A 27,882-nucleotide genomic window follows, 5' to 3' on the forward strand; every position below is an offset into this window, starting at 1 on the left:
CTCTTTCCTTTATATATATATATATATATATAATAAAAAATAAGCATCTTTGTATGCACGGCTGTGTGGGTATGTCTCTCTGTTAATAGGTCAGGAGCTGTTAAGGTGCCGTGCTTGTCTTAACTAGTCCCAGATCACTACTATTCGAGACTCTTCCTTTCGTCCCGTCTCTACGTTGTTATTCATAACATGTGGTCAATTTTCAGCCTGTCAGTTATTCCGTGTGAGCCCTTTGTGGCACCGAAAGACGCATCAGATGCCTTAAAGTGCTGCAGAAACCTGAAGTTGATTTCCCACATGTGTGACACGTCAGTCATGTTTGCTCTTCTTCCTTCATTTGTAAAAAAAAAAAAGTCATTGTGAACAGGAACCAGACCGGAACCAAACAATAGATATTGTTTGTCTGGTCAACGAACCAAACTACAAACATGAAAGCACCCGAAAGGAACAGTTGGATTGCATTGCTAAAGTACAGGTGTGCCTAAAAAATGTTATTTGCATCACTGAAACTGAAATGAACACTATGATTCAATAATGCAATTTAAAATCCGGTCTCCTGTTTTTTCAGGATTTGAGCTAAAATGGCAGAAAATTGTGAAACCAACCCTGTAATTTCCCAGAGTTGCTTGTTTTTATCCAAACAATAGTCCAAATCCTAAAGATATTCAGTTTCAATGATAAACGATAAAGAAAAGCATCAAAAAAACTTTGGTCATCAAATGTTTGGCATTTTTTAATAGAAAATTTAACTGGAATGATTAACTGATTATCAAAATAATTGCCTTTTTAAAATTTGCTGTACTGTTAACTGACAGCGACATGTGTATGTATAATCATTGTTTTGTATGTCTCGCGTACACAGTATAGTTTTACAGCCCTGTGTGACATTGTGGAATCTCTCACACCTGAGGTCTACGTTTTAAGCCCGAAGTTTTTCACATGACTGTGGGAGCTTTGAGACGCATTAAATGTTAACTCTTCCACTAAGTGGATTTGAATACCAGTGTTTGACTTGTGTTTAGTGCTCCTCCTAATCCCGGTACTGTGCTCTCTTGACATCCTGCTATCGGACACACTCTGTTGACTGCACACGAACGTGTTTTGACATTAGACGCATTTGTCAAGAACTGGATAAGTTCACCCTCCCCTTCCTGACCCGCCTTCTGCTCTCCCATCAGCGCTGCCTCATATTTCTCTCTCTCTCTCTCTCTCTGCAGGTCTTCTGAGCTTCCTTGGCTTGTATCTCCTGTTCGGATACGGAGCCTCACTGCTCTGCAACGTGTTGGCTTCGCCTACCCGGCATATTTCTCGTACGTAAAAGTTGAAGACGTATAAAACGAATGCATGCAAGACCAACCAGCAGACGTTTTGAGTGTTGTCATAGAGGAAAAGATGTCGATCTATAATTACGGCCCTGTCCAGTGCCGGTATGCAAAATACAAGAACTTTGGAAATGACACATCTAAATGGAATGCGCGTATTGTTAATTATTGATTGACTGCACCTGTCCTTTCCTGCTGCAGCATATCAAAATTCCTATTTTGCCTTTATTTACAATGTTTCCTTCTTTACTTTATGGACTGACTGTTTCTTTTGTTACATTCAGAAAACAAAAATGTAATAGAAAGGTTCAGGTCTGTTTTAACACAGTGCTTGCATGCCAGTACGTACATTGAAAGTTGTGCTGTAATAATTCATCCTCTCCTTACTCGTCTTAACTGAACTTCTGAATGCCATTTGCTCAGAACAAGAACCGCAGATTACTACGGCCATATGGAGAAGTGGAATTATTACTGTGCCAATAAGACTTTCATTGTTACTATCAGCATGTGATTGTTGAGCTAACACCCACTTATGTTCAGATTTATGCGTCAGGCGAACAACACACGATTTCTGTCTCATAAAGAATTTGAATGGGTGTTTTTGAATGATTTCCTCAGGTGCATGCTGGTACTGACGAATATCATTTAAATGCAGTCCAGATTCAGTGATTTATTATTTTTATTTTTTTAAATATTCATATATTGCTCATGTCGTGCCCTCCTCAGTCAAACTTGTCCTTCCTGTCGTTCAGTATCAAGGCCATCGAGAGCACAGTGAAGGAGGACGACACACAGTGGCTGACCTACTGGGTTGTTTATGGGCTCTTCGCATCGTCGAGGCCTTTTCTGACATCTTCCTGTTCTGGTTCCCCTTTTACTACGCTGGCAAGGTGATCGACCTTTCTAGATTATGGTTGTAAAGTGTGTAGTGACTTTTATGATATTATTTTATTATTTTCACTTCCTCTTATGAAGCCGACGACTGACCAAAGTCTGCTTTCGCTATGAAACCACAGTCAGTCATGTGGCGATGAATCATAGTCTAATTTTCCAACAGCGCACTCTTGTGGACACGTCCCGTAATGACAAAATAAGGAAGCTGTTTTATACAGACAGTGTGTTTCATTTGAATTTATTTGTGACATTAATCATAGAAGAAGAATGTTCAGCTCCTACTGTACATTTTAATTGAACAAAAGAGCAATAGTTATACTATAATAGTAGTAAATAACAGTGACAATAGCAATAAGGAGTAAGGCTGTGTCCTCATTAAGGTCCTAGTGGTCTCGTTCTGAGCCTCACTTGCTGGCCTGGTGTATCCTGAACCTTGATCCTCATCGTAGCGGTGAGAAAAGGCCGGTTTCCGTGTGGTTAGGATCTTTAATGATTATCCTAGGCTTATTATCACACATGGGTAGGTAGGAGAGAGCACCGCTTGTTGTTGTAAGCTGAACAAACCACTCTTTGTATGGCCATACCACAGATTAATTCATAGCAAAGTTTTGTTTGTGTTCACAGGAAAAAGTCACAAATTAAGTATTCCCAAAAAAGTCACTATGCAGACTTCAAATCAGTTTGAGTGTGCCGTTGATGGACTTTGTTGTCCCGTAATGCGTTGTAGAAAAGCAAGAGAGGAGTGGCTCAAAGCTGCAAAGCAACAAAGGTGACATTTGAATGGTGGATAGACACCTAGAGAATATTTTGGAAAAACAAATAAATACTAAAGCTTTGGGAGTGTAATTGTCAGTTTCAGTTATAGGTTTTGCAACATAGTTGTAATAAAATGACACATCTGCAGTTGGACATTAATTCAAGCATTGATTGAAGCATGTTGTTCAAGTATGCTGACTGAACTATATACTCTAAAGATGTACACACTGTGCACAGTTAGTATGTAGCATGCAGCTGGGACACAACAATCTCCATCACGTACAAAAACTATTTGAACCATCATGTCTGTTCTAATTATTTGAATAAAGTTATGAGTCATGTTGTTATGAGACATAATAGGTCAGACATAAATCACCTCACTATCCAATTGTCTCGGCCTAATTGCCACCATCGCGTTGCTCGCCTTCGTTAAAATGTTTTCATTTCGATGCATAAACTGATCCTGGGGAGACGGATTATAACAATGTCTCACATTGTGCAGTGAGATGGTAAATTAACTCAGGCCTGTTATCCAACACAACAACAATACAACAGCAACTGCTCTGCACGTGGTTGTGTGTTTTTAGGAACTTTAAATTGATTAGCTACAGATTTTAGATTATTAATGATTAATCAGTCAGAAAATAGTGACGCCTTTTATCCATCACGATATGTGGGTAGGGATAATAATGACGTCTTTGTAGTAGTAGTAGTAGTAGTAGTAGTAGTAGTAGTAGTAGTAGTAGTAGTAGTAGTAGTAGTAGTAGTAGTAGTAGTAGTAGTAGTATACAGCTCAGTTCATATCCAACCGCTCTGCCATAAATTGTGAACAGCGTTTATAATGTTCAGTTTTTGTTTGTTTGTTTGAAAGCTGAATTACTAATAAATCCATCTGCTGATCATGAAATCTGCTCAGAAAGCGACTTTATAATCAATCTGCATCAGCCATATATATATTTAAGCATCTTTTGTATGCACGTCTGTGTGGGTATGTCTCTCGGTTAATAGGTCAAGAGCTGTTAAGGGTGCCGTGCTTGTCTTAAACTTAGTCCCAGATCACTACTATTCGAGACTCTTCCTTTCGTCCCGTCTCTACGTTGTTATTCATAACATGTGGTCAATTTTATGTGTGACACGTCAGTCATGTTTGCTCTTCTTCCTTCATTTGTAAAAAAAAAAGTCATTGTGAACAGGAACCAGACCGGAACCAAAATACAATAGATAATTGTTTGTCTAGGTCAAACGAACCAAACTTACAAACATGAAAGCACCCGAAAGGTCAACAGTTGGATTGCGTTGCTTTTAAATTGTACAGGTGTGCCTAATAAAGTGTATGTTTTGCATCACATGAAACTGAAATGAAACTATGATTTTCAATAATGCATTAATTGATTAATCCGGTCTCTGTTTTTTTTCAGGATTTGAGCTATAAAATGACAGAAAATTGTGAAACCTAACCCTTGTAATTTCCCAGAGTTGCTTGTTTTTATCCAAACAATAGTCCAAATCCTAAAGATATTCAGTTTACAGTGATAAACGATAAAGAATAGCATCAAAACACATTTGAGTCATCAAATGTTTGGCATTTTAATAGAAAATTTAACTGGAATGATTAACTGATTATCAAAATAATTGCCTTTTTAAAATTTGCTGTACTGTTAACTGACAGCGACATGTGTATGTATAATCATTGTTTTGTACGTCTCGCGTACACAGTAATAGTTTTACAGCCCTTGTGACATTTGTGGAATCTCTCACATACCTGAGGTCAACGTTTTAGGCCCGAAGTTTTTCACATGACTGTGGGAGCTTTGAGACGCATTAAATGTTAACTCTTCCACTAAGTGGATTTGAATACCAGTGTTTGACTTGTGTTTAGTGCTCCTCCTAATCCCGGTACTGTGCTCTCTTGACATCCTGCTATCGGACACACTCTGTTGACTGCACACGAACGTGTTTTGACATTAGACGCATTTGTCAAGTAACTGGATAAGTTCACCCTCCCCTTCCTGCCCCGCCTTCTGCTCTCCCATCAGTGCTGCCTCATATTTCTCTCTCTCTCTCTCTCTCTCCCTCTGCAGGTCTTCTGAGCTTCCTCGGCTTGTATCTCCTGTTCGGATACGGAGCCTCACTGCTCTGCAACGTGATTGGCTTCGCCTACCCGGCATATTTCTCGTACGTAACAAGTTGAAGACGTATAAAACGAATGCATGCAAGACCAACCAGCAGACGTTTTGCGTTGTCATAGTAGGAAAAGATGTCGATCTATAATTACGGCCCTGTCCAGTAAGCCGGTATGCAAAATACAAGAACTTTGGAAGTGACACATCTAAATGGAATACGGCTATTGTTAATTATTGATTGACTGCACCTGTCCTTTCCTGCTGCAGCATATCAAAATTCCCATTTTGCCTTTATATTACAATGTTTCCTTCTTTACTTTATGGACCGACTGTTTCTTTTGTTACATTCAAGAAAACAAAAATGTAATAGATAGGTTCAGGTCTGTTTTAACACAGTGCAGGCATGCCAGTACGTACATTGAAAGTTGTGCTGTAATAATTCATCCTCTCCTTACTCGTCTTAGCTGAACTTCTGAATGCCATTTGCTCAGAACGAGAACCGCGGATTACTACGGCCAATATGGAGAAGTGGAATTATTACTGTGGCCAATAAGACTTTCATTGTACATATCAGCATGTGATTGTTGAGCTAACACCCACTTATGTTCAGATTTATGCGTCAGGCCGAACGAACACACGATTTCCTATCTCATAAAGAATTTGAATGGGTGTTTTTGAATGATTTCCTCAGGTGCATGCTGGTACTGACGAATATCATTTAAATGCAGTCCAGATTCAGTGATTATTATTATTTTCTTTAAATATTCATATATTGCTCATGTCGTGCCCTCCTCAGTCAAACTTGTCCTTCCTGTCGTTCAGTATCAAGGCCATCGAGAGCACAGTGAAGGAGGACGACACACAGTGGCTGACCTACTGGGTTGTTTATGGGCTCTTCAGCATCGTCGAGGCCTTTTCTGACATCTTCCTGTTCTGGTTCCCCTTTTACTACGCTGGCAAGGTGATCAGACCTTTCTAGATTAATGGTTGTAAAGGGTGTAGTGTACTTTTATGATTATTATTTTATTATTTTCACTTCCTCTGTATGAAGCCGACAACTGACCAAAGTCTGCTTTCGCTATGAAACCACAGTCAGTCGTGTGGCGATGAATCATAGTCTAATTTTCCAACAGCGCACTCTTGTGGACACGTCCCGTAATGACAAAATAAGGAAGCTGTTTTATACAGACAGTGTGTTTAATTTAAATTTATTTGTGACATATAATCATAGAAGAAGAAATGTTCAGCTCCTACTGTACATTCTTAATTGAACAAAATGAGTAAGAGCAATAGTTAATACATAATAATAGTAGTAAAACAGTGACAATAGCAATAAGGAGTAAGGCTGTCTCCTCATTAAGGATCCTAGTGGTCTCGTTCTGAGCCTCACATTGCTGGCCTGATGTATCCTGAACCTTGATCCTCATCGTAGCGGTGAGAAAAGGCCGGTTTCCATGTGGTTAGGATCTTTAATGATTATCCTAGGCTTATTATCACAGCATGTGGTAGGTAGGAGAGAGCACCGCTTGTTGTATGTTAAGCTGAACAAACCACTCTTTGTATGGCCATACCACAGATTAATTCATAGCAAAGTTTTGTTTGTGTTCACAGGAAAAAAGTCACAAAATTAAGTATTCCCAAAAAAGTCACTATGCAGACTTCAAATCACTTTGAGTGTGCCGTTGATGGACTTTGTTGTCCCGTAATGCATTGTACGAAAAGCAAGAGAGGAGTGGCTCAAAGCTGCAGAGCAATGAAGAGTGACATTTGAATGGTGGATAGACACCTAGAGAAATATTTTGTAAAAACAAATAAATACTAAAGCTTTGGGAGTGTAATTGGCAGTTTCAGTTTATAGGTTTTGCAACATAGCTGTAATAAAATGACACATCTGCAGTTGGACATTAATTCAAGCATTGATTGAAGCATGTTGTTCAAGTATGCTGACTGAAACTATATACTCTAAAGATGTACACACTGTGCACAGTTAGTATGTGGCATGCAGCTGGGACACAACAATCTCCATCACGTACAGAAAAACTATTTTAGACCATTTCATGTCTGTTTGTTCATAATTATTTGAATAAAGTTATGAGTCATGTTGTTATGAGACATAATAGGTCAGACATAAATCACCTCACTATCCAATTGTCTCGGCCTAATTGCCACCATCAGCGTTGCTCGCCTTCGTTAAAATGTTTTCATTTCGATGCATAAACTGAATCCTGGGGAGACGGGATTAATAAACAATGTCTCACATTGTGCAGTGAGATGGTAAATTAACTCAGGCCTGTTATCCAACACAACAACAATACAACAGCACACTGCTCTGCACGTGGTTGTGTGTTTTTAGGAACTTTAAATTGATTAGCTACAGTTTTTAGATTATTAATCGATTAATCAGTCAGAAAATAGTGACGCATTATGATCAAAATGACTTGAACCTATAGTGATGTCGGCCTGTGTTGCTTGTTTAATATCACACAAGATCTGCCCTCTGCTCTCTCCTCTCAGTGTCTGTTCCTGATATGGTGCATGGCTCCCGTGTCGTGGAACGGCTCCGAGATGCTGTACAAGCGCGTGATCCGCCCATTCTTCCTGAAACACGAGGCTGCCATGGATCATATGGTCAGCGATCTGAGTTCCAAGGCCAAGAACCTCACTGAGACCGTCACAAAGGAGGGTGAGATGACTGCAGTGTACATGCAAGTAGAGCCACATATCGTATATATATACTCCTGCATGAACTAACAGCAGGACAACTTCCGTTAACACCTCGCACAGGGCTGGGCGATATTAACTAAAATTGCGAACGATAGCATATTAAATAAAGCTGTGCACAAGATTATTTCTCATTGCATTGTAGCAGGAAAAATCGAGGAAAAAAAGGCTCTCGCATCAAGAATCGGAAGGATTATTAAGTATTATATTTGAAACCTCTGTAAAGCAGAATCCAGACTGCGGTCCAGCGACACTCCTTCACTGTCCCAGGGCTTAGTTTACTTCTGACCCGACTCGAGTGCGTGCCACACTTATCTTCCTCTCTGCGCTGCACCGGTGGAGGCCACAGGCGATGCCGACAAAACAATGTCAGAGGTTAAAACAGAATCAACTTTTCAGGCCAGTCAAACTGCTAAACAGTCTGCCTGAGTTCATGGAGTCAACTATGATACTCTCCCAGTTGTCCCCTCGGTTGGTTTACTTTGTGTACCCGACTTCAAAGTTTGTGTCCGGCTTGCAGTCTATGCAGCAAAATGGCGATAGGGAGAAGCTTTCTTTGGTTTGTTTTGAGAGTAAGAGAGACGCAGCAGTGGTCGAGCAGCATAAACAGTGAATGAGGGCGAGAGCGTGGTTACGTTTGTCACAAATAAACAACCCCTCGTGCGCTGCTGTTTTCTGACCGTATATATATTTAACTTTGTTTTGATCTGTTTCATCTGCCAGACGTGCGTAAGTACATCGCTTAGAGCCTCTAACAGGAACATCTCGACTCTGGCTGGTTCTTACCTAACAGGGGTCTTTGTACTTTCAGGTGGCAGCTTGTATTGAGGAATTAATTTATCGAATATTATGTCATTTAGAGAGTCTGTTTTAGTATTTATTTTTTGTTATTATTTGCCCAGCCCTAACCTCACACTGTCAAAGCAAAACGCATGCTCATGCATGATATTTTGTATCATTGAGTCTCTTTTTACCTTTCTACAAAATTGAGTCTTTTTTCCCCCTCTTCTCTTTTGTTCCATCAGCTGTTAACCGGGCTCTGAACCATGATAAGGACCAGTGAAAGACAGGGGAAGGCTTTGTGTGTTTGGGTGTGTGTGTGTGTGCGTGCGTGCATCTAAGTGTGTTTGGGTACTTGAAAAGAGGTACTGAATGACTTTGTGTGTGTGCGTGTGAGATGTTTTGCTTTCGTCCTCCCTCCTTCCATGATGAATGACGACGATTAACCCCCCGCCCGTCATGTGAAGAGCTGAAGCTTCACACTCCTGAAGACAAATAAAAGCTTGTTTGTGCATTCACATGAGTTTACTGCCAAGACAATCGGTGAAGCTGTGACTTTTCATGGGGTTTTATTTTCTTTTGTTGTTGCGTGACAAAATAATAATACGTTGAAAGCAAAAACAATGCACCTTTTTATGTATTATTGTACCCGCAGGTTTCAGCCACACTGGCGGTGAAGTCAATATTATGAAGTCTAATTGAGCCATTTGTGACAGAAAACTGAAGGCTGATAATATAACGGTTGCAAAAGCAGGTTGTGTCCTTAAACAGCATTTTCTAACGTTGATAATCAAAACTGGAACACGTCTTCTTGTTCTTGCACGTGCCAAACGACATTTAAAGTCTGTTCGAGGTTTCGGGAAGGTTCTGGATGACTTCTGTCTTTTGATATGTCTTTAATTTATCATCTCACAATAAAACTGGAACCGTAATGAACTGAAGAATGGTCTCTGTCTGGTTTTAAACTTTCATTTTCTTCTGGTGCCATCCGGTGTCATTCCTCACAAACTAAGAAATTGGATTTTATTTGGTCCAAATTACAGTGTTCATGCACCAGTGATTTCTGTAATTGTTTTTTGTCTCCCCATAGCAGAGGCAGTCAGGGAAATTGTATTTCTGGATCCATAACCTCAGTGGATTTTGGTTCACCTTCCTTTTGCAGCACCAATATTTTCTTATCTGCACTGTGGCCAAATGTTCCAGTGTCCCTTTTCCAAATAGTTAAAGAATGATTACCTCCAATTCTTTATCACAATTTGCAAATGTAGCAGAAGATAATTGAGTTTATTTTAGTGTTGCTTCAGTAATAAAGTGTTTGTTTTGTTGCAGGGAAAATGCCGTGCACATTCTCTCTCCCATCCTACGTATCCGCTTGATCTTTTGACCCGTCACCCTCAAGTGCATTTACCGGCTTTCAGACAGCCCAACCGCCCACACTTTAATTTGTGTTTGGCTCTGTATTCACGCTTGAGGGGCTCTCAAAAGGAGGCCTTTTGTGTTCGTGCACTGGATGTAATGCACGGGAAATGGTGGATAGAGCCGGTGTGATGGCCACACACACCGCCACAGGGAGAGGAGGAAGGCACCCATCTGGAAATGGCTGCTGTGAAGATGTGTCTGCTGGGTGTTTGTTATGTATCCCCTCAGCCACCGGTGGCCGACAGGTTATTGATTAAACAGAAATTGGACACAGAAACCAATTATTGCATTGTCTCGCTGTGTGGTTTCATCCAGGGCTTTATATTGAGTGTGGGGCTTAGGACAGTAGGAGAAGAGCTGAAGAGAAGGGGACAAAGAAGGAAAGAAGTGAACGTATGGCGTGTCCAGACTGAATATCTCGTTAATAATTAAAGGAAACATGAAATTTTGTGCACGTACATGATCCACAGAGGATAAATCCTCTGACTTTTCCTCAAGCACCACCAGCAGGTTGACATCTAGTTTTTATTTAGAATTCATGAATCGACTGTCATGAAGTTTGGTGCAAACGTTCATGGTGTCCAGATGATGATCCCTGATCATTTTCGGTGATTCTCTAAATTTTCATGTTGCTCCACAAGCAGGAAATATAAATATCTCAACATCTACTAGATCAATAAGTGCAAGATTTGTCCAGACATTCATGGTTCCCAGATGATAAATCCTACTGATGAAACAATGTTCCCCCGCAAACTGGTCTCTCTGCTGCACCGTGTTTGAAAGGTGTTGTTTGATTTGCAAAGCTAAGATAGTGACGCTGGTAAACATTACACCTGCTGAACCAACATCAGCATGTAAGCACACAGCTGTGCCTAAAAGCCTGCAGACTCTTTGCCGTTGTACATTTTGGCTTAAAAGTTGAAACTTTTGTGGCGTTCTTATACCTGGATTATCATATTGGGGAACATTCAGTTTTCTCTTGGTTATTCTGTTGCAGACGAGTCTTATAACATATAAGAAAATGCTAATGTTGACCTCAGGTTAAAGTAAGAAGACTTATTTCTTAAACTGACGACTTGGAGCACAGAGGTTACAGCTCGCGTTTGAATAATAGCTCTTGATTTGAGTCTCCGGATCCCTCTCTTCTCTTGTGCATCTGCATATTCATACTTAATCTTTTCCTCCCGCCTAACTCTGCATTATCCCCCTCTGACTGAAACAATCAGTGCTGCATGTAATCACCCTTGTCTGCTTCTCTCTAAACCAGCACTGCTTCCTCCTGCAGTCCTCGGCTTTTGCCGACAGAGGGGGACAAACACAAGGCTGTGTGGATGGTGAGTCATACAGTGACACCGTCACGTACAGAGCTCAAAAAACAAGGCCTGGTCTAACTCGACCATGGGCCTTTTATTAGCACCGAGGCTAGGCCTCCTCACACTTGATTAATAGAAATGTGCATGTCTGCAGCTGAGCTTTCACTCTTGGACTGTATCATACCTTCTTTCCATCCGTTGCATGTTGTTTTGCTCTGTGTGCATTTACAGTACGCAGCCTGTAACCTGACGTACGGCATAATACTGTATTAACGCAGGCGCTCTCCATGGTGCTGAAGCGCAATCACTGTCCGTGGTGCTGATCCTGGATCAGACGTTATTTACTTTACATTCATTTCTAATAACACTAAACACCAAACCATTCAATCAGGTATTCCCACTGTCTCTTGATACATTTGGTGCTGATTTTATGCGTCCACATCCCCCCTTTATTTAGGGCATAAAGTATTAAACATGACATGGGTCTGACTTTTTTCTTTTGTACTCACTCAATCGTCTTAATTTCTGCAGCTGTAAGCCAAAGTGAAACTGGCATAAATAAATAAATCTGCCTTGGCCCCCCCACCTGGAGAGGTCTGCTACTTACTGCTACAGCATACTTGGCTGTGGCTGAAATTAAATGAGGCTCTGCTTGGGTTACAATGAATTTAATTTCATCAATTGGTCATCATCAATATATATTTTTTTTATTTCCAGGTTTCTTGGATATTTATTTACATATTACATGATTTTGCGGTCGCCACATGATTATTAGGATAAGTTATTTTTTTGTCCCACAGTTGCACCAATCATCTATGCATTTCTTTTTTAAATAGCGTGTAATTTTTTTTCTGGCATCCAACCGCTAGGAAGTGTATGAACTGAAAGAAGTGTGGACAGAAAAGGGAGAGGGCATAGCACCTCCCACGTCCTATCTGCGAGAGAGGGAGAGAGAGAGAGAGAGAGAGAGAGTCTGCTGTGGTGGTGTTGGAAATCGGTCGACATGAGCTCTACATGAACCGTGTAAAATGCTTTAAGACGCTTTCGGCGTTTGTCTTTCATCCGTCTGAACCAAGGACGAGCCTGAAGCGGAGCTATATACTTCACGACCAGGTATGTAGAGATGCTGCTCATCCTCACATCTTTACATGGAGGTTAGATGTTGGTATTCGGTGGCGTAACCGCGGTCCCCCCTCCTTTTTCTTTTTTTTTTCTTGCTCTTGTCTGTTGCGCGCACATGATTGCCTGATGTTCACGAAAAAAAAACGGGATTTTGTTTTTTTTATTTTATTCATCTGTTTGCTGCTGCTGATGATTTAAATTCATCCTCTCACGAGGCAGATCTGTGTGCTTGACAATGTCGGTCGTGTGAATTGCATGCAGCCTATGCCCGCACAGCCATATTGGCAGTCAGCAGGAGAGGAAGAGATGGAGAGAGAGAGAGAGGGCAGAGATATGAGGGTGTTGGATTTATCATATTGCTTTGAGGAGTAAAGGGAGGAGGGAGGGAGGGAGGAGGCGTGGGGCGGAGGGGGGGTTGCTGCGACTGCGAAATGATGGCACCGCTGCGAGATGGCGATCCTCTGGTATTTATGAATGAACCAAGCAGAGTGGGGTGGTCTGTAATGGCGTTGCGCACCAATCTGCAGACCTCTCTCTCCCGCCACCCCTTTCCTGGCTCCAGCCCAGAGACGGAGACGCGCGTCAACATTAAGACCATACACCAATAATGACGCCAGCGTGACGCATAAAACACGATTTTCTGTGCCACGGTTAATCCTCCATCTGGATTCATCCACGTCTCCTCATCCATCCATGCATGTTTGTTTGTTTGTTGTTTGTGGGGTTCTCGAGAAACGCTAGAGAGGAAGGAGAGCCATCATGACATGCAAAGGGAGTTGTGAATCATTCAAGGCCTTTCTCTATGTATGTGTGAATATGTATGACTCAACTTCCTGTATGCATTGAACACTGCCAGTCATGGGTGTGTATGTGTGTGTGTGGGAGGGGTGGTGAGGGGGTTGCAGGGTTTGAGAGAGAAAAGAGAGAAAGAGAGAGAGAGAGAGAGAGAGAGAGGACAGAGATGTATGACAGTAAATCCTGTGATTAAGCTTTAAAGTGTGCGGTTGAGTGTAGCGTAGAGATGCAGATGTTAAAGCATGCGTGTGTTGGTTGGTCGAGGATGGAGGATAAGTGGAAGCGTGGGGGAGTGTCAGCGCTCTGCCTGTCTGTCCATTTGTTTGCCTGTCTTGGATGGCCGAGGTATACGGTTGCATAAGAACAACCCTCTCTGCTAATGCAGGACAAAGAAATGACTCAATACACAGCAACAAGGAGGAAACACGGAGGAGAGGAGGTGATGCTGATGTTTGTGACGGAGACGAGTGTGAATGCTGGTGATTGATTATTTTTAGTTCTATTTTTTTATGACTAAATCCCATTAAAGCACAAGACACAAAGCTGTGTGAGAACACAAATGTACACAAGGAAACGAGAAGTTTGGCTTTTAGAGAAGTGTTTGTGGTTCCAGAGAATTAAAAAATATCTTTTATTGTTGAGTGTTTGTTAATTTCTATAAATGCATTAATTAAACATGCCTTCACGAAAAATCTAACAGGCTATAACAGTAATTACAGTCTCACCTGAGATCACAGTTATTTTACCATGAGTGAAAATCCTTCCAGCAATGTTTCTTTTCACCTTTTACTTTCTGCGTTATAAATAATCATAATAAAGTTGATCACAGTTCACGCATCAAAATGGACAATTGCAAAGTGCTGTACATGAAAACCTCATAAGAATAATGAGGTGAAAAGAGAAAACAGAGTGCTAATAAACACATGTAAATATACACAAATATATCAGCTCACAGTGTGACTTCAGTATGCCATACGATGCAGAAACATGCCCATGACCTGAAGGGAAGACATTTTAAAAATCTCCCTTTTTTTTTTTGGTCGAGCAACTTTCCTTTTCATGTTCGCAGCCTGTGTGAAGTAGTGCGTTTTACTGGATGGCTTCCATTTGCAATGAATGAAACTGTGTGAATTTGACACAGGCAGCAGGATGCACGCTCAGTGAACAATACCTGAATGAAAAAAAGGTAAAATATGAAGAAATGTATGTATAATATAGGATTTTTATTTAGTTATTTGCATGTGTTTGTGTTTATTTATGTGTACACCTGCAACTGCTAGGAGTAGCAGCATTATTATTAAAGTAACTGGTGAAGAGAAGTACACAACGAGGTTAATTTAGACATTTAAGAAGTATTCAATTGTCAGCATTTCAGTGTTTAATCCCAAAAGCCATGAAACAAAAAATGAAGTGTTTTCGAACCGAGCTTTTGTCCATGACGTGTTTTTGAGCCTTCCTTCTTCTTCTTCGTGGGTATTTTTTATTGATAAAAATGGTTAACTGCTGTCTCCTCATGATGTTTAAGTCTGTCTGTTGCTTTGACAGCTCAAGTCTAGTCAAGTGCACCACCACTGTTGAGCACCTCTGAGCTATATTTAACTATATCCTGCATAATGCCTGCTTTAATACTGGAACAGATCAATGCTAAAGTGTTTTAGTTGTTCTGACAGCATCAGCTCATTTTGAAAGGTCTATATTGTCTTCATTATACAAGGCATTAGGCATGATTTTCTTGGTCTTGTGCATATCTAATCAAAGGCCAGGATGGCTGTTTTGGTCAATTATGCACATCGTGACCTCTGAGTTATCATATTTTATGACATTTTGTTCAAATATCAGCTGTTCATTTCATGTAAAACACTATTACAACCATCAGTCTTTAAATCTGTTTCAAGAAATTATGAAAACTGAGAGAATATTTGAAGTATTTTACAGTTTGAGGTAAAGAAAAGGTCTCGGGCAGTTCCTTATAATCCCAGTTGCATCGCTGGATGCGTCACAAGCAGTCTGGAGCTGGGATTCCCATGTCGTCTCTGCTTTTTACCCCTCTGCAGTCGTTATCAGATCAACTGGTATTATAAAAAATCTGTGCCTGGTGGAGCTCGTCTGTAGAAATCAGTGGAGTCCAAATCCAAAAGTACCAACCCTGTCACCATCTGTCACTGCAGGCACGTTTCTGCACCGCACTCCACCAGTCTGTAATTAATGCTTCAGTCAGGTCGGAGCCTTCACAACTTCTATGGATGGAAAAATGAATTTAAATACATTAAACAGACTTGAAAACAATCATGATTCCTCTGCTGCAAACTGTATTTATTTATTTACTCTTTCTAGGGTTAATTGCCAGGTTACTCTGTTTTTCCCAGACTGCTAGGCCGTGGTATTAGCAGGGTCTTATAGAGAGGCCAGACGGAGCAACTCATGGTTCCCCAGGTCAAACTAATACTCGCCCTTAATACACACTCAAAAGACTAATTACATGGCAATCCTGCATCCAGTCCTGTGTAAAAACTGCTGCATAGAATCAGCGTGATTATGGTTGCAGGTTATGATTACAGCTCAGGAATCAATCTGCCTGAGGGGGAAATGTTTTTCCTAAACTCTTATTGAAAGAAACTGCAAATGTATTATATGTTTTTTAATTTTGACTTATTAGGAAGGAAGAGTATTTTTTTTTTCAGATATAGACACCTGAAGCTGCTCTGCACTGCTGGCTGTTCAGTTTGAATAAAGCAGAGGGAAGTCGTCAACTTGCTGAGGAAAAACATAAATCAGTGGAAGTCATTAAAAGTGTGTGCGTTCATTTTCCCTCAACAATCACACTTAAATTTTCAGACGTCTAACTTCAACTCAGAGCAACAGCAAGCATCGGTGCTAACAAGCTGAATACTAATGATGATAATGATGATGAAATATTTGGATTTTGCAGTGACCTTATTTCTGTCGGTTGTTTTAAATATACTTTAGAAAATAGTTCCGAAGGCGAGAGTTTCATTTTGTTTGTGCATAAATGTTCTGCAGTCACATTTCTATAATTACCTCTTCACAGTAGTTTACATTGTTAGTAGCGGAGTCCACCACTGGAGTCAAATATGCATTTGTTTGGCTGGTTTATAACACCAGTTGCTCCTTTGTAGTAGTTGCTGCTCAAGGAGTGTTTCCTGTAGTACTAAACTGCCCCAGCTGTGGCCAAATCAAGGATTATAGATTGAAACGTCAATTAAGAAATGTTCATCCTCCAGGGAAAAACGAGGCTGTTTTGCTTAAATGTGAGGTTTTCACAAGCGGACAATGAAGCCAATGTGAAGGTGCCAAAACTGGTCCTCAAGCGGCCTATTGAGGCTGGCTGCAAAAGTGAGTGAATCTCCATAAGCCCCCATATTTCAATGCCCAACTTCACAGCAGAAATAAACATGTTACAGACCAAAACTGTAGCTAATTTCCCCCTTCATAAAAACTGTATGATTTTAATATAACTCATCCATTTAAATTATATTAAAGCTTAAAGTTATGCATAATTCAGAACATAGGTGCTTGAATGACAGGTGACAGGTGTGTGTGTGTCATCACAGGCGTCTAGCAGTAACCAGGCTTCATTCATCCTGCCTCACGTCCATCCACGCTCCACGTCTTTGCCTATTTTTGGATTAGCGGGACGCCGACGGAGTCAGGCGCTGCCAAGATGGTGATAGGCTGAGCCAACCACACGCTGAGTTTCATAATAACCTGTGGGTGACATCATGGAGACTGTATCTGTGTACAGTCTGTGGTTCTCACTATAAAAACCGCAATTTGAAATAACGTGACATACGTGTTCGTCTATAATCAGGAACCTGCTGTTTTTATGGAGAAAAACTCAAAGGCTGCCTTATTTTTTTGACTGGATGATGAAAATTTTGTCTAATTGTTGAACATTTTATGTAAATTAAACCTGCAACAAGCTGTGAACACAACATTGCTTATTTGCAGTTACAGAGTCACATTATCGATCGAATCTTATCATTTTAAAAAAAAAAGTGTTTTATACAGTGCATAATAACATTAAGTGCATAATAGCATTAAGTCATCATACTGATTTATTGATGATGTAGTCTTACATTGGCAGACCTAAACCACTGCAATGTGCTTTTATTGGACTAAGCAGGAAGTGATCTAATCCCGCTATCATTCTGGTAACAGCCATAATGCATTTGGGGTTGTTTTAATTTCTTAACAATCATCCAATGAACGCCTTAACTGTGCAAAACTCACTGATGAACATGCAAAACATGCATGTGAGGGGAAATTCCTGCTGCCTGTACTGCTGTTAATCGATCCGACATCACGAATGCCACCTTTTATTGTTTGCGTCTTGCTCTGCTGGTGTCACAGTGTTACCCAGTCGGTGCATGCTGAGTCAAAGGGATGTGCATGGAGTATCAGAGAGCTGCATGTAGTCTTACAGAGAGACCGCTGGTAACTTAAGTCCTGGGAATTGGGTCAATGTAGGGCAGGCGAGGAGCATAGAGGAGGTTAAGCTCAATGATTAGCTACTAAGCCAAGACCACAGCGCCACAATCTCTTGTATAGTCTAACGTGCATACTCCATGCACGCACGGTGGTGTATGCTCAATCATAGCATTGATTGACAGTGATGAGTAGCAGACACAACCATAGTGGCAAACAAGGGCATTTCTCATGCATAAGCACACATAGCCTGACTTAAACTGAATCATTTGTTACTAGAGGTCAGGTCATTTTTGCTGGCTGTATGATTAGATGTTTCAGTACTATATTTCCCTTCAAACATTTTATGAATTCATTAAGTTGGCAATACTTTCCTTCACAACAAAAACTTGTTTCAACCTGTTGGACTGTGGAAACTCTTTAAAACCCAGATTTGTTTTTTAAAAATGGCATTTGTGGGGAAAATATGCTCGGCTGCTTTCTTGCCAAGAGATAAATAAGAAGATTCATACCACTCTCATGTCGTCCGTCCTTAAATGTGACGCTGGATCCAGCAGCCAGTAGCACAAAGACTGAAAACAGGAGGAAACAGATAGCCTGGCTCTGGCTAATGCTCACAAAATACACCTATTATCACCTCAAAGTTCACTCATTGATATGTTATATTGTGTAATCTGTACAAAAACTACATACTTTTGTGTTATTTGGGGGATTATGGGAGAACTATTTCTGCTTCTTAGCTGGGTGCGGTAATTTCCTGCAGTTGTCTGGAAATTGGTGATAAAATCACCAAAAATCTGCAGTTTTATACATTGATTATTTGATACAATACACAAGATATAACATGTTAATTAGCGAATTTGCTTAGAGGTGTTTGTCTGTGCTTTTGTTACCTTTACAGACAGATTTCCAGTCTTTGTGCTAAACTAACCAGCGGCTGCAGCTTGCCGGACACACATGAGAGCGGTATTAATCTCCTTATTCAACACACTGCAAGACATCTAATAAGCATATTTCCCCAAATGTCAAACTAAGTTTCCGAAGAGCAGACATTTTGTAGTTTTTGATCCAACGTAAGCAAAAGAACCGGAGTTTAGATTTATCGGTTGGATCTTTAACGTGCTAAGAAGCAGTCTTTCAGTAGCCGATCATAAAAAAACAATGAACATGTTTATTATTTTATGTGTATTTAACGACAAGTAGTCACATTTAACACTTCTTCACACCCCTGTTAAGAGGATCTTTAACAGTTTTAGTTCTGACTGATATGTAAGAAATGTTTCCTGTCTTTGCATCATCACCCCCAATAGGCGCACACACACACACACACAAACACACACAATGAAGCAGACTGAACACTATGTCATCTTATCCTCTGTTTTTTTAGGGAAACTTTCACATTCATAAATCTTAAATTAACTCTAACAGATTTTAGAATAAGCCCACATATGAGGTGTTTCCTGTGGGCTTTGCGTTTGTGTGTTTGGTAAGCAGGTGTGAACAGACACGGCGAAGCAGCAGCGTGACTGAATGTGAGAGACCGAATCAAAATTTATAAATTGAACCTCCTCAGTCTGCTCAAACCTAATGAAAACACCGGGGCTCTAAAAAATTGGAAACTCTCTGCTATAAATGCAGATTCATTCCTCCGGTGAAAAAACACACACAGACACAGTTGAAAAATCCTGAGCTGATGTGTGCACAGCTGAGAACAGTGAATCTTCTGCTTGACTACACAGATGCAAACACACATCTCTCTCTCTCACACACACACACATTCATACATTATATGACAGTGTGGCAACTAAGGAAACTTTGTGCCGGTTTTAGACATCGTCATGAGGACGTATGTGAGTGTGTGGGTGCACAGCTGTGGCCAGAAGAGGACAGAATATTTCAGAAAAAAATCTGTTGATCCTGTAAAAAAAAACAAAAAAAAACTCATTACCACATAGCCGTGTATCCTCAGCATTCCTGTATCCGAGGCTTGATTAAAACCCTTTCTCCACAAGATACCGACGGGACCACTTTGTGGGTGTCTATTTAATCACGCTCTTGATCTGTTGAATGGCATTGTGTTTGATGTTGGTTAATGCGCTTCCTTTGTGCCGCTGCGTAAGTGGCTCTCTTGAGGAAAATTATGTGCATATTTTTCCGCTAAAGGTGACATTTCCTTGCTCGTTCGGCGAAGGCTGCGTTGCATCTATTTTCCGACTGAGGGGAGAGCAGGCCTGTTCGCTCTGTGCCAAAGCTATCTGCTAATGGAATTTGGCTGCACTGCCACAGATGCATTTTTAGTATACCATTAATTCATTAAGGAACTGCGGTTCTCTCGTTTCAAATAAAACAAGAGAAGAGGAGGAGGGGGGAGAAAGGGAGAGAGACAGCTTGCATTTGGGAGGAGTGTCATTAATCTCAGAGGCCTGGTGTCAAGGACGAATGGTGAAGGAGCGGAAGTACAGTGCGCGTGCTTTCATGTGTATGCGTGTCACTGTGTGGTTGCACCTGTGTGTGCAGTTATAGCCACTGACAGAGGGAGGGAGAGACAGCTAATTATAGCTCAGGTGAAAGAAAGGAGGGAGCGCAGGAAGGTTTTGATGAGCAGGATCGTTGTCAGGGAGCCGAAATCCACATCCAAAAAAAAAACAAAACCCCAACAGGCACCAAGCGAGGCAGGATGACAGACTGACAGAGCCCAGACAGACGAGCCCCATCGATCAAAGCCACAGTGGCTTTAGTTTATTGATCATACAGCATGGAGACCTGGGGAGAGAGAGAGAGAGAGAGAGAGAGAGAGAGAGAGAGAGAGAGAGAGCAGGAGGTAAAGGAGAAACAGGGATAAAAAGCTCAGGGAGCAGGGCAAAGAAGAATATTTTCAAGATGAAGAAGAAAACAGACGGAGAGCTGCAGAAGGACAAAATCAAAACAATATCTGTGGGCGTATCAGTATCGAGAGCAAGCACGAGTTGTACTGCTAAAAATAAGTCAGACAGGTCAAGAAATCCCGTTAGACCAAGTTTATTTGAAAGAGAAAATGAAGGCAAACTGTAACATTTCAAACTCAAAACTTCTACAGATAACAGACCAACATGTAAGTCAGCTTTGACCTAAGCGTTGGTCTGCGAAGGAGGGAATGCTATTGACATTTTGGGTGTTTCACATTAACCTCAGGCTTTGATAATCTGGTTAAACTGTCTGATTAACTGACCACATGTGTTTCTTGCCCCACCTGACTTCAGTAGCAACGTTGCTTTGTTCCCAGAGCTCTGCAAGTAAACCTCTAAACCCAGAAACTAATCACTGCAGAATAACAATGTGGAAACTGCAATCATTTCTTAATTATAAATCCAGAAGATTTAACTCTGTTTTTGGTCTCCACCAACTCCATTATGTTCCCCAGCTACTTTTTAACTATCTGCCATTTGAGCAGGAGCCCCCGTAAAAGGCTCCTTCTATTCTAACCTGCATGTATACACACAGGTCTTGTCCTGCAGCTTCCTTTGTTGAAACGAAACAAACAACAAACCGACGTTCACCGGGGGATAGCACACTGCTGACGTCAGTTTGCAGGCTAGAAAGCTAATTAGCTGCAGCACATAACACAGCATGCAAACGTTAATGCTGGTGTGGCCCTTACTCTTCAAAAGCACCAACGACCTTCTGCCTGTCCATGGCATGAAGGCTACAGCGCAAGTTTGTTGACTTTGTCTCTTGTTCCCTGCCAGCTGCTGTCAGTCAGACAAAAGCATCGGCACATCCCTCCAACCAAATGAAAAGACCTTTATTTATTCGTTTTAATAATGACAGATGATTAGCAATGTATTCAAGAAGACATTGTTGTTGACTACATAAAGGGATGATGAGTTATAATCTCTGGATCTCTTGGCTTTATGAAACCATATTAGTGTATTGTTGGTGCACATATCTGTGTTTTAGCAGAGGCCAGAATCTCTATATTCAGCTCTGGCAGCTCAGACCACAATTTTTCAGAGTGACTTATTAAAGTCAAGAGACAATGCAGACGGACCTTGATGTCAGCAGATTAGACCCAAAGTTCCACAAGCCCTGAGGATGATCCATCAGCCATTACTTTAAAAAAGTTTTGATCAGCTTGAAGTTCAGAGCAATTTAATCAACATTTGTATTAAGATAATTAATCAAATGAAAATGTGACAGTGTGGAGGGAGTGTAACCTACAGAGAATTATTACTTGAGTCTGCAGCTTCCCGCTGGAGTTTAATGCTGAGTTCCAGCTCACTGTTTAGCTGTCCAGCTGCAAAATTACTGTTTTAGTTTAGTTTGCTCTCAATGTTCCTATCATTTTTCGACAACAGCAGGCATCTGTTTTCAGCAAAATAGCTCCTGTTGCCTACAATCCCTGTTAGAGACTAGCTTGTGAACATAGTGGAGCAATAAAGCAGCTAAATCGTCAGATATTTCCCCTTCTCAGTAGCTGGTAGAGACCAAAAACAGAGCTAAAAACAGATTTGCATGAATCTGAAGCACATCTCCAAAGTCATCATATCAACTGCAAGTTATTGCAGGTTTAAGCATTTATCTCTGAAGAATTTATGCTTCAATCACGCTGGAAAGCTGTTGACAGAGAATATTCAGACAGCATCCCCACTATCTCAAGAAAATGTGCACAGTGCATCATCACCGGAGAGACATTAAAGAAGATTTGCCAGACCAGAGCAGAACAGTCATATGAGCAGAAGGCACAGGCTCACCTGCAAATGAAACTGTGTTTGTGAGTTTAGCACGGATATAAAACACTCTTGTACGTCACCCAGACTTACAGCTATAGACTGACTATAAAACTCAAGAAGCACTACCTGAATCCCCATTCATTTTGCACTCTTTGACTGATATTATCTAGAATCTGGCAATGCAATTACAGGGTCCCTGCCATCAATAGTGGGTTCCAGCGGTGCAAGCATGACAGAAATCCACTTATTCCATCTGGTATTGATGTCAATTTACTGTTTCATTACAGCAAGAGCTTAGAGAGCAGCACACAATCACAACTGAATGAGTTTCTTATTATGGGACCTTAAAGCAAGTTTAGAACCACGGCAGATAAATAATGCAACAGATACAATGTGTAATCATGCGCAGACGCTCAGCAGACACGCAAGCACTTACAAAGATACCGATAGATTAGGTGTGAGGACATTGTTCTGATGCATATGTATGAGTTGCAGTAGGTGATATTGAGAGAGAAGATTTATAGAGTCCTTCAGTGTGCAGTGTTAACTACAAACTAGCTTTGGCATTCTTTGTTTTTTTATTATCTGTATACTACTCTTGGTAGTTGTATTTCATTTATTTATTGTATTATTTTTTTTGTACAGTGTGTTTAATTGTAGATTAGCTACAATGATACGGATGAGCTGCTTTAGGAAATGGATGGATCTTACAGATATAACACAAAATGTACACAGTGGTGGAAAGTAACTAGGCACATTTATTCAAGTGCTTTACCTATGTACAGTTTTGGACTTTTAAATGCTTGCGTGTTACTTTCAACGAGATTTCAACGAGAAAACATAAATAAATAAATGATAACATTAAACCTACGTTCATTGATTTATTGGCCACTTGTGTTGAGCAGGTACTGCACATTTGATTTATCAGAGTCGTGAGACTGAACCAGCAGCAGCAAAGTTGCTGTAAAACCAAAAACCAAAAGCAAAAACTAACCTTTTTTTTTAAAGGTTTTGCTGTATTGGGTTGTGTTGTATTATACATGAGTTTGTGTTGTTGTTATTGTTGCTTTCCAATACTGCAAGAACTCTTTGTCTCTGTCTCTTCCAGGGTTTGCTGCAGTCACTAAAGTTGATAAATGGGGGAAACGCTGGAATGTTTTTGGGGCTGAAACTGAGAAACTGTGACTCTACGAAGAGTATTGATTAGGGAAATGTCTGTGTCAGGTGAAACACTTGGAGCCTCACCAACCTCATCCTCTCTAATTTGTAATCTGGCTCATAGTCAGACCACGAGGACAGTTAGAGTGCTTTCACACCCACTGGGCTGAGGTCGAGTCCCACCAGCACTTCCCCTCCTGTTCCCCCATCTGCTTTGTATCTGCTGACTGCTCACTTGCTAAAGTTCCTCTTATCCTCTTCTCCCCATCCCTCACCCATGTCACCCCGCTTCCTCCCCATGCTCCCCAACGCTCAACATCATAGGTGTAACACTGTCTTAAGCCTGAGGGGGGCAGAATGCCGGAGCAGAGCAACGACTATCGTGTGGTGGTGTTCGGGGCAGGAGGAGTGGGTAAGAGCTCCCTGGTCCTGCGCTTCGTCAAGGGCACCTTCAGGGACACCTACATCCCCACTGTGGAGGACACCTACCGCCAGGTGATCAGCTGCGACAAGAGCGTGTGCACCCTCCAGATCACCGACACCACAGGGAGCCACCAGTTCCCGGCCATGCAGCGCCTGTCCATCTCTAAAGGCCATGCCTTCATCCTGGTGTACTCCATTACGAGCAAACAGTCCCTGGAGGAGCTCAAACCCATTTACCAACAGGTGGGGAGTGATGGTGTGCATGCTTGTAGATGGCTAGGTTGATTGATTTGATTGTCTTAACTTGACTCGTCCATGAACTCGTCTCTTTTGTTATTTGAGTGACTTTGAGGTTTTCTTTCTTCTGGAATAGAACCAGGAGGTTGTAGTTTCACTTCAAGTCTTTCTATCTACCATCCACTTATAAACTGATTGAAGAAGATTGACTTCAAGTCTACCACAAACAGAAAAACACCTATAATGTTGCCCAGAAACTGGTTTTAAATCTGATTCTTAAGGGCAAGTCATTAGTTGACATTTATATATCTAAGTCTAGTTCATGTGCGGTACAGAAATGCTGATAATTCATAACAAAACAAGGATAAATACAATAAATTTAATCTAAAATATTTTGTATTTGGCAGATGTGTCTTAATGTTTAGGCTCTTTGGATGCCGTAATCTGGGTTTGTGATTGGAGATTCATAATGTGCACTGACCAGCCAAAACATAACAAACACTTCTCTTCTGCAGGTCTTGGCCATAAAGGGTAACGTTGAGGCTATCCCCATCATGCTTGTGGGCAACAAGAGTGACGAAACCCAGCGGGAGGTGGAGACCAAGGATGGGGAAGCCCAGGCCAACCAGTGGAAGTGCGCCTTCATGGAGACGTCAGCCAAGACCAACCACAACGTCACCGAGCTCTTCCAGGAGCTCCTCAACCTGGACAAGAAGAGGAACATGAGCCTCAACATCGACGGCAAGCGCTCGGGGAAGCAGTCCCGCGCCGAGAGACTGAAGGGCAAATGCAGCGTGATGTAAATCCAAGAGGAGGAGGAGGTGAAGGAGGTGGAGGCGAGAGAGATAGAGAGAGAGAGAGAAAGAGAGAGAGAGAGGAGGAAATACAGGAGGAAGAGGTGGAAGAGAAGAAAGACGACAGAGAGGAGAGACTCACAAAACGTATCACACAGAGCAAAACCTCTGGAAGGCAACGGGAATCTCATCATCCACATCCTCCTCCGTTTGACTGGTGCATCCACAAACACAACTCAGCTGTTCATTTTGAAAAACATACAGGATCTCAGTTTGGAGCTTTTACATCCATGTGCATTCTGCTAAAAAGGAGAGATGAGGGGGAGACTGACGCGAGAAAACAGAGAGGCAAATGAAACACAAGTGTGCGTCACAGTTTCCATAGCGGGAAACAGCATGTGTATGTGTGCGTGTGCGTACGTGTGTGGACTTTTGCATTATCCAAGTGCCACAAAAACCTGGCTGAGGAGCTCACAAGACCTCGGACTGCAATAAAGACCACAGACTGCAGCACCCCCCTTTGAAAAAATACATGGAAGGTTTCTGATCTACACAAAACATTTTGCGTCCTCTCTCTCACTTCTACAATCGGCCTCCCTCTCTGCTCAGCTCTCGTCATCCCAGCGCCCTCATCCTTTGCATACCCCCCCCCTCCCACCTCCTACTATAACAAATATAATGAAAAATGTATATGTAACAGAATCGACACAGTTAGTTAAGCTCATTCATCTGGTAGAAACACTATTTTAAGAGACTGAGGTTGTCTGTTGTCATGCTAGGAAGCACAGGACCCGAAAAAGGTTTGAGACTTCTAGCATGAACAACACAAAACATATGACCCGGCTACACGGCAGAGCCGCTTCTGAGGACTCTGGTGTATATAAACATGGGATATTTAAATATATTCCATCTAGTCTACACATACCCTGCCCAAACTATTATATCAATCACAGGAATATGGTGAAGTTCAAAGCATTAGGTTTAAATATGTGGCTAGAGGACACATTTTCTCATCTTTTCATCCTCACCGTCACCTCCTGAAAGATTAAAAAAAAGAAAAAGAAGACCACTACTTCACCTTTAACAACTTGTCGTTATGTTTAAAAACTCTTTAAAAATGTACTCATCTGGAGTCGAGAAGCATCCAGCGGCAGGGTATGCACACACGCTACAGATACAACGCAACAATCCTTTTAAGACTCTCATCTAGTGTCGAATAACTCTGGATGAAAAGACAGCTGGACTCTCATCAACATGCGAAACAGAAATACAAAGTCTGCCTTGTCTACGACGGATGATACTCTTGGATAATCATTGCCAAGCCGGTAGGATGAAAGTGAACTGGGATGATTTTTTTTGGTCAGGAGGTTCGAGAATGTCAGTTTGCTTTGGCACTTTTCACGTGAAGGTTTCTCTTCGTTTTTGCCTTTTTCCTTTTTCTCGTTTGTTTGTTTTATGACGCTCTCTTTAAATTCATGTAAAGGTTTTTTTTTATTTAAAAAAACAACCATCCTTAAACAAAAAAGCACACAGAGAAAATAAGTCAAATAAGGGATGGATGTAATGTTACTCCATTCGGTGCGACCTGAATCGGTAATTCTGTTTCCTCTTTGGTTGGTTTGGTCACATTACCTCTCATACACTCATGCAGGCATCGGTAAACAGGAAACAGAATGGGTCTCACACACACATGGACACACACACACACACACAGCATGCGCACAAATGCATTCATGCAAGTGTCAAAAAAAAAAAAGTCAATTTGATTAACACTGTTGACTAATTACATGAAGACAAACAGGGCGTACTCAGCCTAAATGCCCTCACATTGCACTTTATATCATAAACACACACCCACATGCACACACACACAGCTGTAATTTGTCATGTTTTTGCCTACATTATGTATTAATAATCTCTGCTTGACACAGAATATCCTCTTGGAGCCATTAAATAGCTCTACTGTATGTCCAAAGTGCATGTATACACCCCTTTTTCACGCAGGAGCTCTGAATATTGTACACAATGTACACAGGACAGCCAAAAGCACAATACTTTTTTACCGACATATCTATTTGTACATTTTGTTTTGTGTTTCTTTTTTTTTGTATATTGTTTCCTTTCTTTGTCTTATTCTTTTTTTTGTTGTTGTTGTTGCAATTTTCATCTTTAACATTCATCCACCAGTCCTGAACTTGGAGGAACAATCGCATCATGATCATAGCTCTCCGTTGTCTTCGATGTCAAAGTGTTTTTCTTTGTCCCGGTACATGGCACAATGAGGTTGTGGTTCTGCTGAACAACAGGGTATCGTGATGTGACTGCTTAGCTGTGGTCGTGAAAGCGCGTAAACGTGACGTCATCCCGTGGGATTGTAAACTCGTTAAATCTAGGACGCAGTGTGGAGTGGGTGGGTGGGTGGGTGGGTTCAGATTATTTGTCTACTTTTCTCCATCTCTCAGGCGGTTTTAACAACAACAATTTGGGTGGAGGATAATCTGCTCCTGTACTGTTAAACCCAAAGACACAGATGATGCCCCTTTTAACTGTGTGTCCATCTCTCTCTCAAATAATAATAATAAAAAAAAGCAAAAGCACAGCAGCTGTTTTCATCTGTCTCGTTCTCTGTCTTTATGTGTGCAGCAGAATCAACAACTGGGCACTTTAGGGTGACATTTTACTTGAAGACCTGCTTATTAATCAGCAATGCCTCATTTATAAGCACCATGTAAAATGTCCCTCCTGCATAACCCATACCCCCCTACAGACCCACGTAAAAATCTAATTCAAACGTGTAGTTATTGTAAATAAGCATACGGTAGTTGAATGAAATGTTTATAAGAGCTTCAAGTAAGATGTTACCCATGTAA

General features: G+C 41.2%; 2 protein-coding genes across 4 annotated transcripts in view; both read left to right on the top strand.

Moving 5' to 3' along the window:
• Positions 1-9,537, top strand: part of zgc:101744 (Receptor expression-enhancing protein 6-like) — a 12,772-nt gene extending 3,235 nt beyond the window's left edge. For 2 of the 3 annotated variants that reach the window (XM_010749288.3, XM_027274909.1), the window contains 4 exons: positions 5,054-5,147; positions 5,918-6,056; positions 7,610-7,778; positions 8,842-9,537. In XM_010749288.3, coding sequence (XP_010747590.1) covers positions 5,054-5,147; positions 5,918-6,056; positions 7,610-7,778; positions 8,842-8,879 — 440 coding nt within the window. In that variant the 3' untranslated portion in view covers positions 8,880-9,537. Of the gene's footprint in view, positions 1-5,053; positions 5,148-5,917; positions 6,057-7,609; positions 7,801-8,841 lie in introns of all 3 variants that reach the window. The other variant, XM_010749289.3, reaches the window with a different exon arrangement.
• Positions 9,538-12,271: 2,734 nt separating this feature from the next.
• Positions 12,272-26,051, top strand: diras1b (DIRAS family, GTP-binding RAS-like 1b). The gene is made up of 3 exons (XM_010749290.3): positions 12,272-12,441; positions 23,883-24,224; positions 24,734-26,051. Exons 2-3 carry the CDS (start codon positions 23,916-23,918, stop codon positions 25,019-25,021), a joined length of 597 nt encoding a protein of 198 aa, XP_010747592.1. The 5' UTR covers positions 12,272-12,441; positions 23,883-23,915; the 3' UTR covers positions 25,022-26,051.
• Positions 26,052-27,882: the final 1,831 nt, after the last annotated feature.

This window comes from Larimichthys crocea, chromosome XXIV (assembly GCF_000972845.2).
Source record: "Larimichthys crocea isolate SSNF chromosome XXIV, L_crocea_2.0, whole genome shotgun sequence".
NCBI classification, from domain to species: domain Eukaryota; kingdom Metazoa; phylum Chordata; class Actinopteri; family Sciaenidae; genus Larimichthys; species Larimichthys crocea.

Bases quoted from the DNA above. Each gene is read 5' to 3' on its own strand.
- diras1b (XM_010749290.3), top strand. From the start codon at position 23,916: ATGCCGGAGCAGAGCAACGACTATCGTGTGGTGGTGTTCGGGGCAGGA. The intron at 24,225-24,733 runs GTGGGGAGTGAT...TCTCTTCTGCAG, and splicing joins TCAAACCCATTTACCAACAG to GTCTTGGCCATAAAGGGTAA.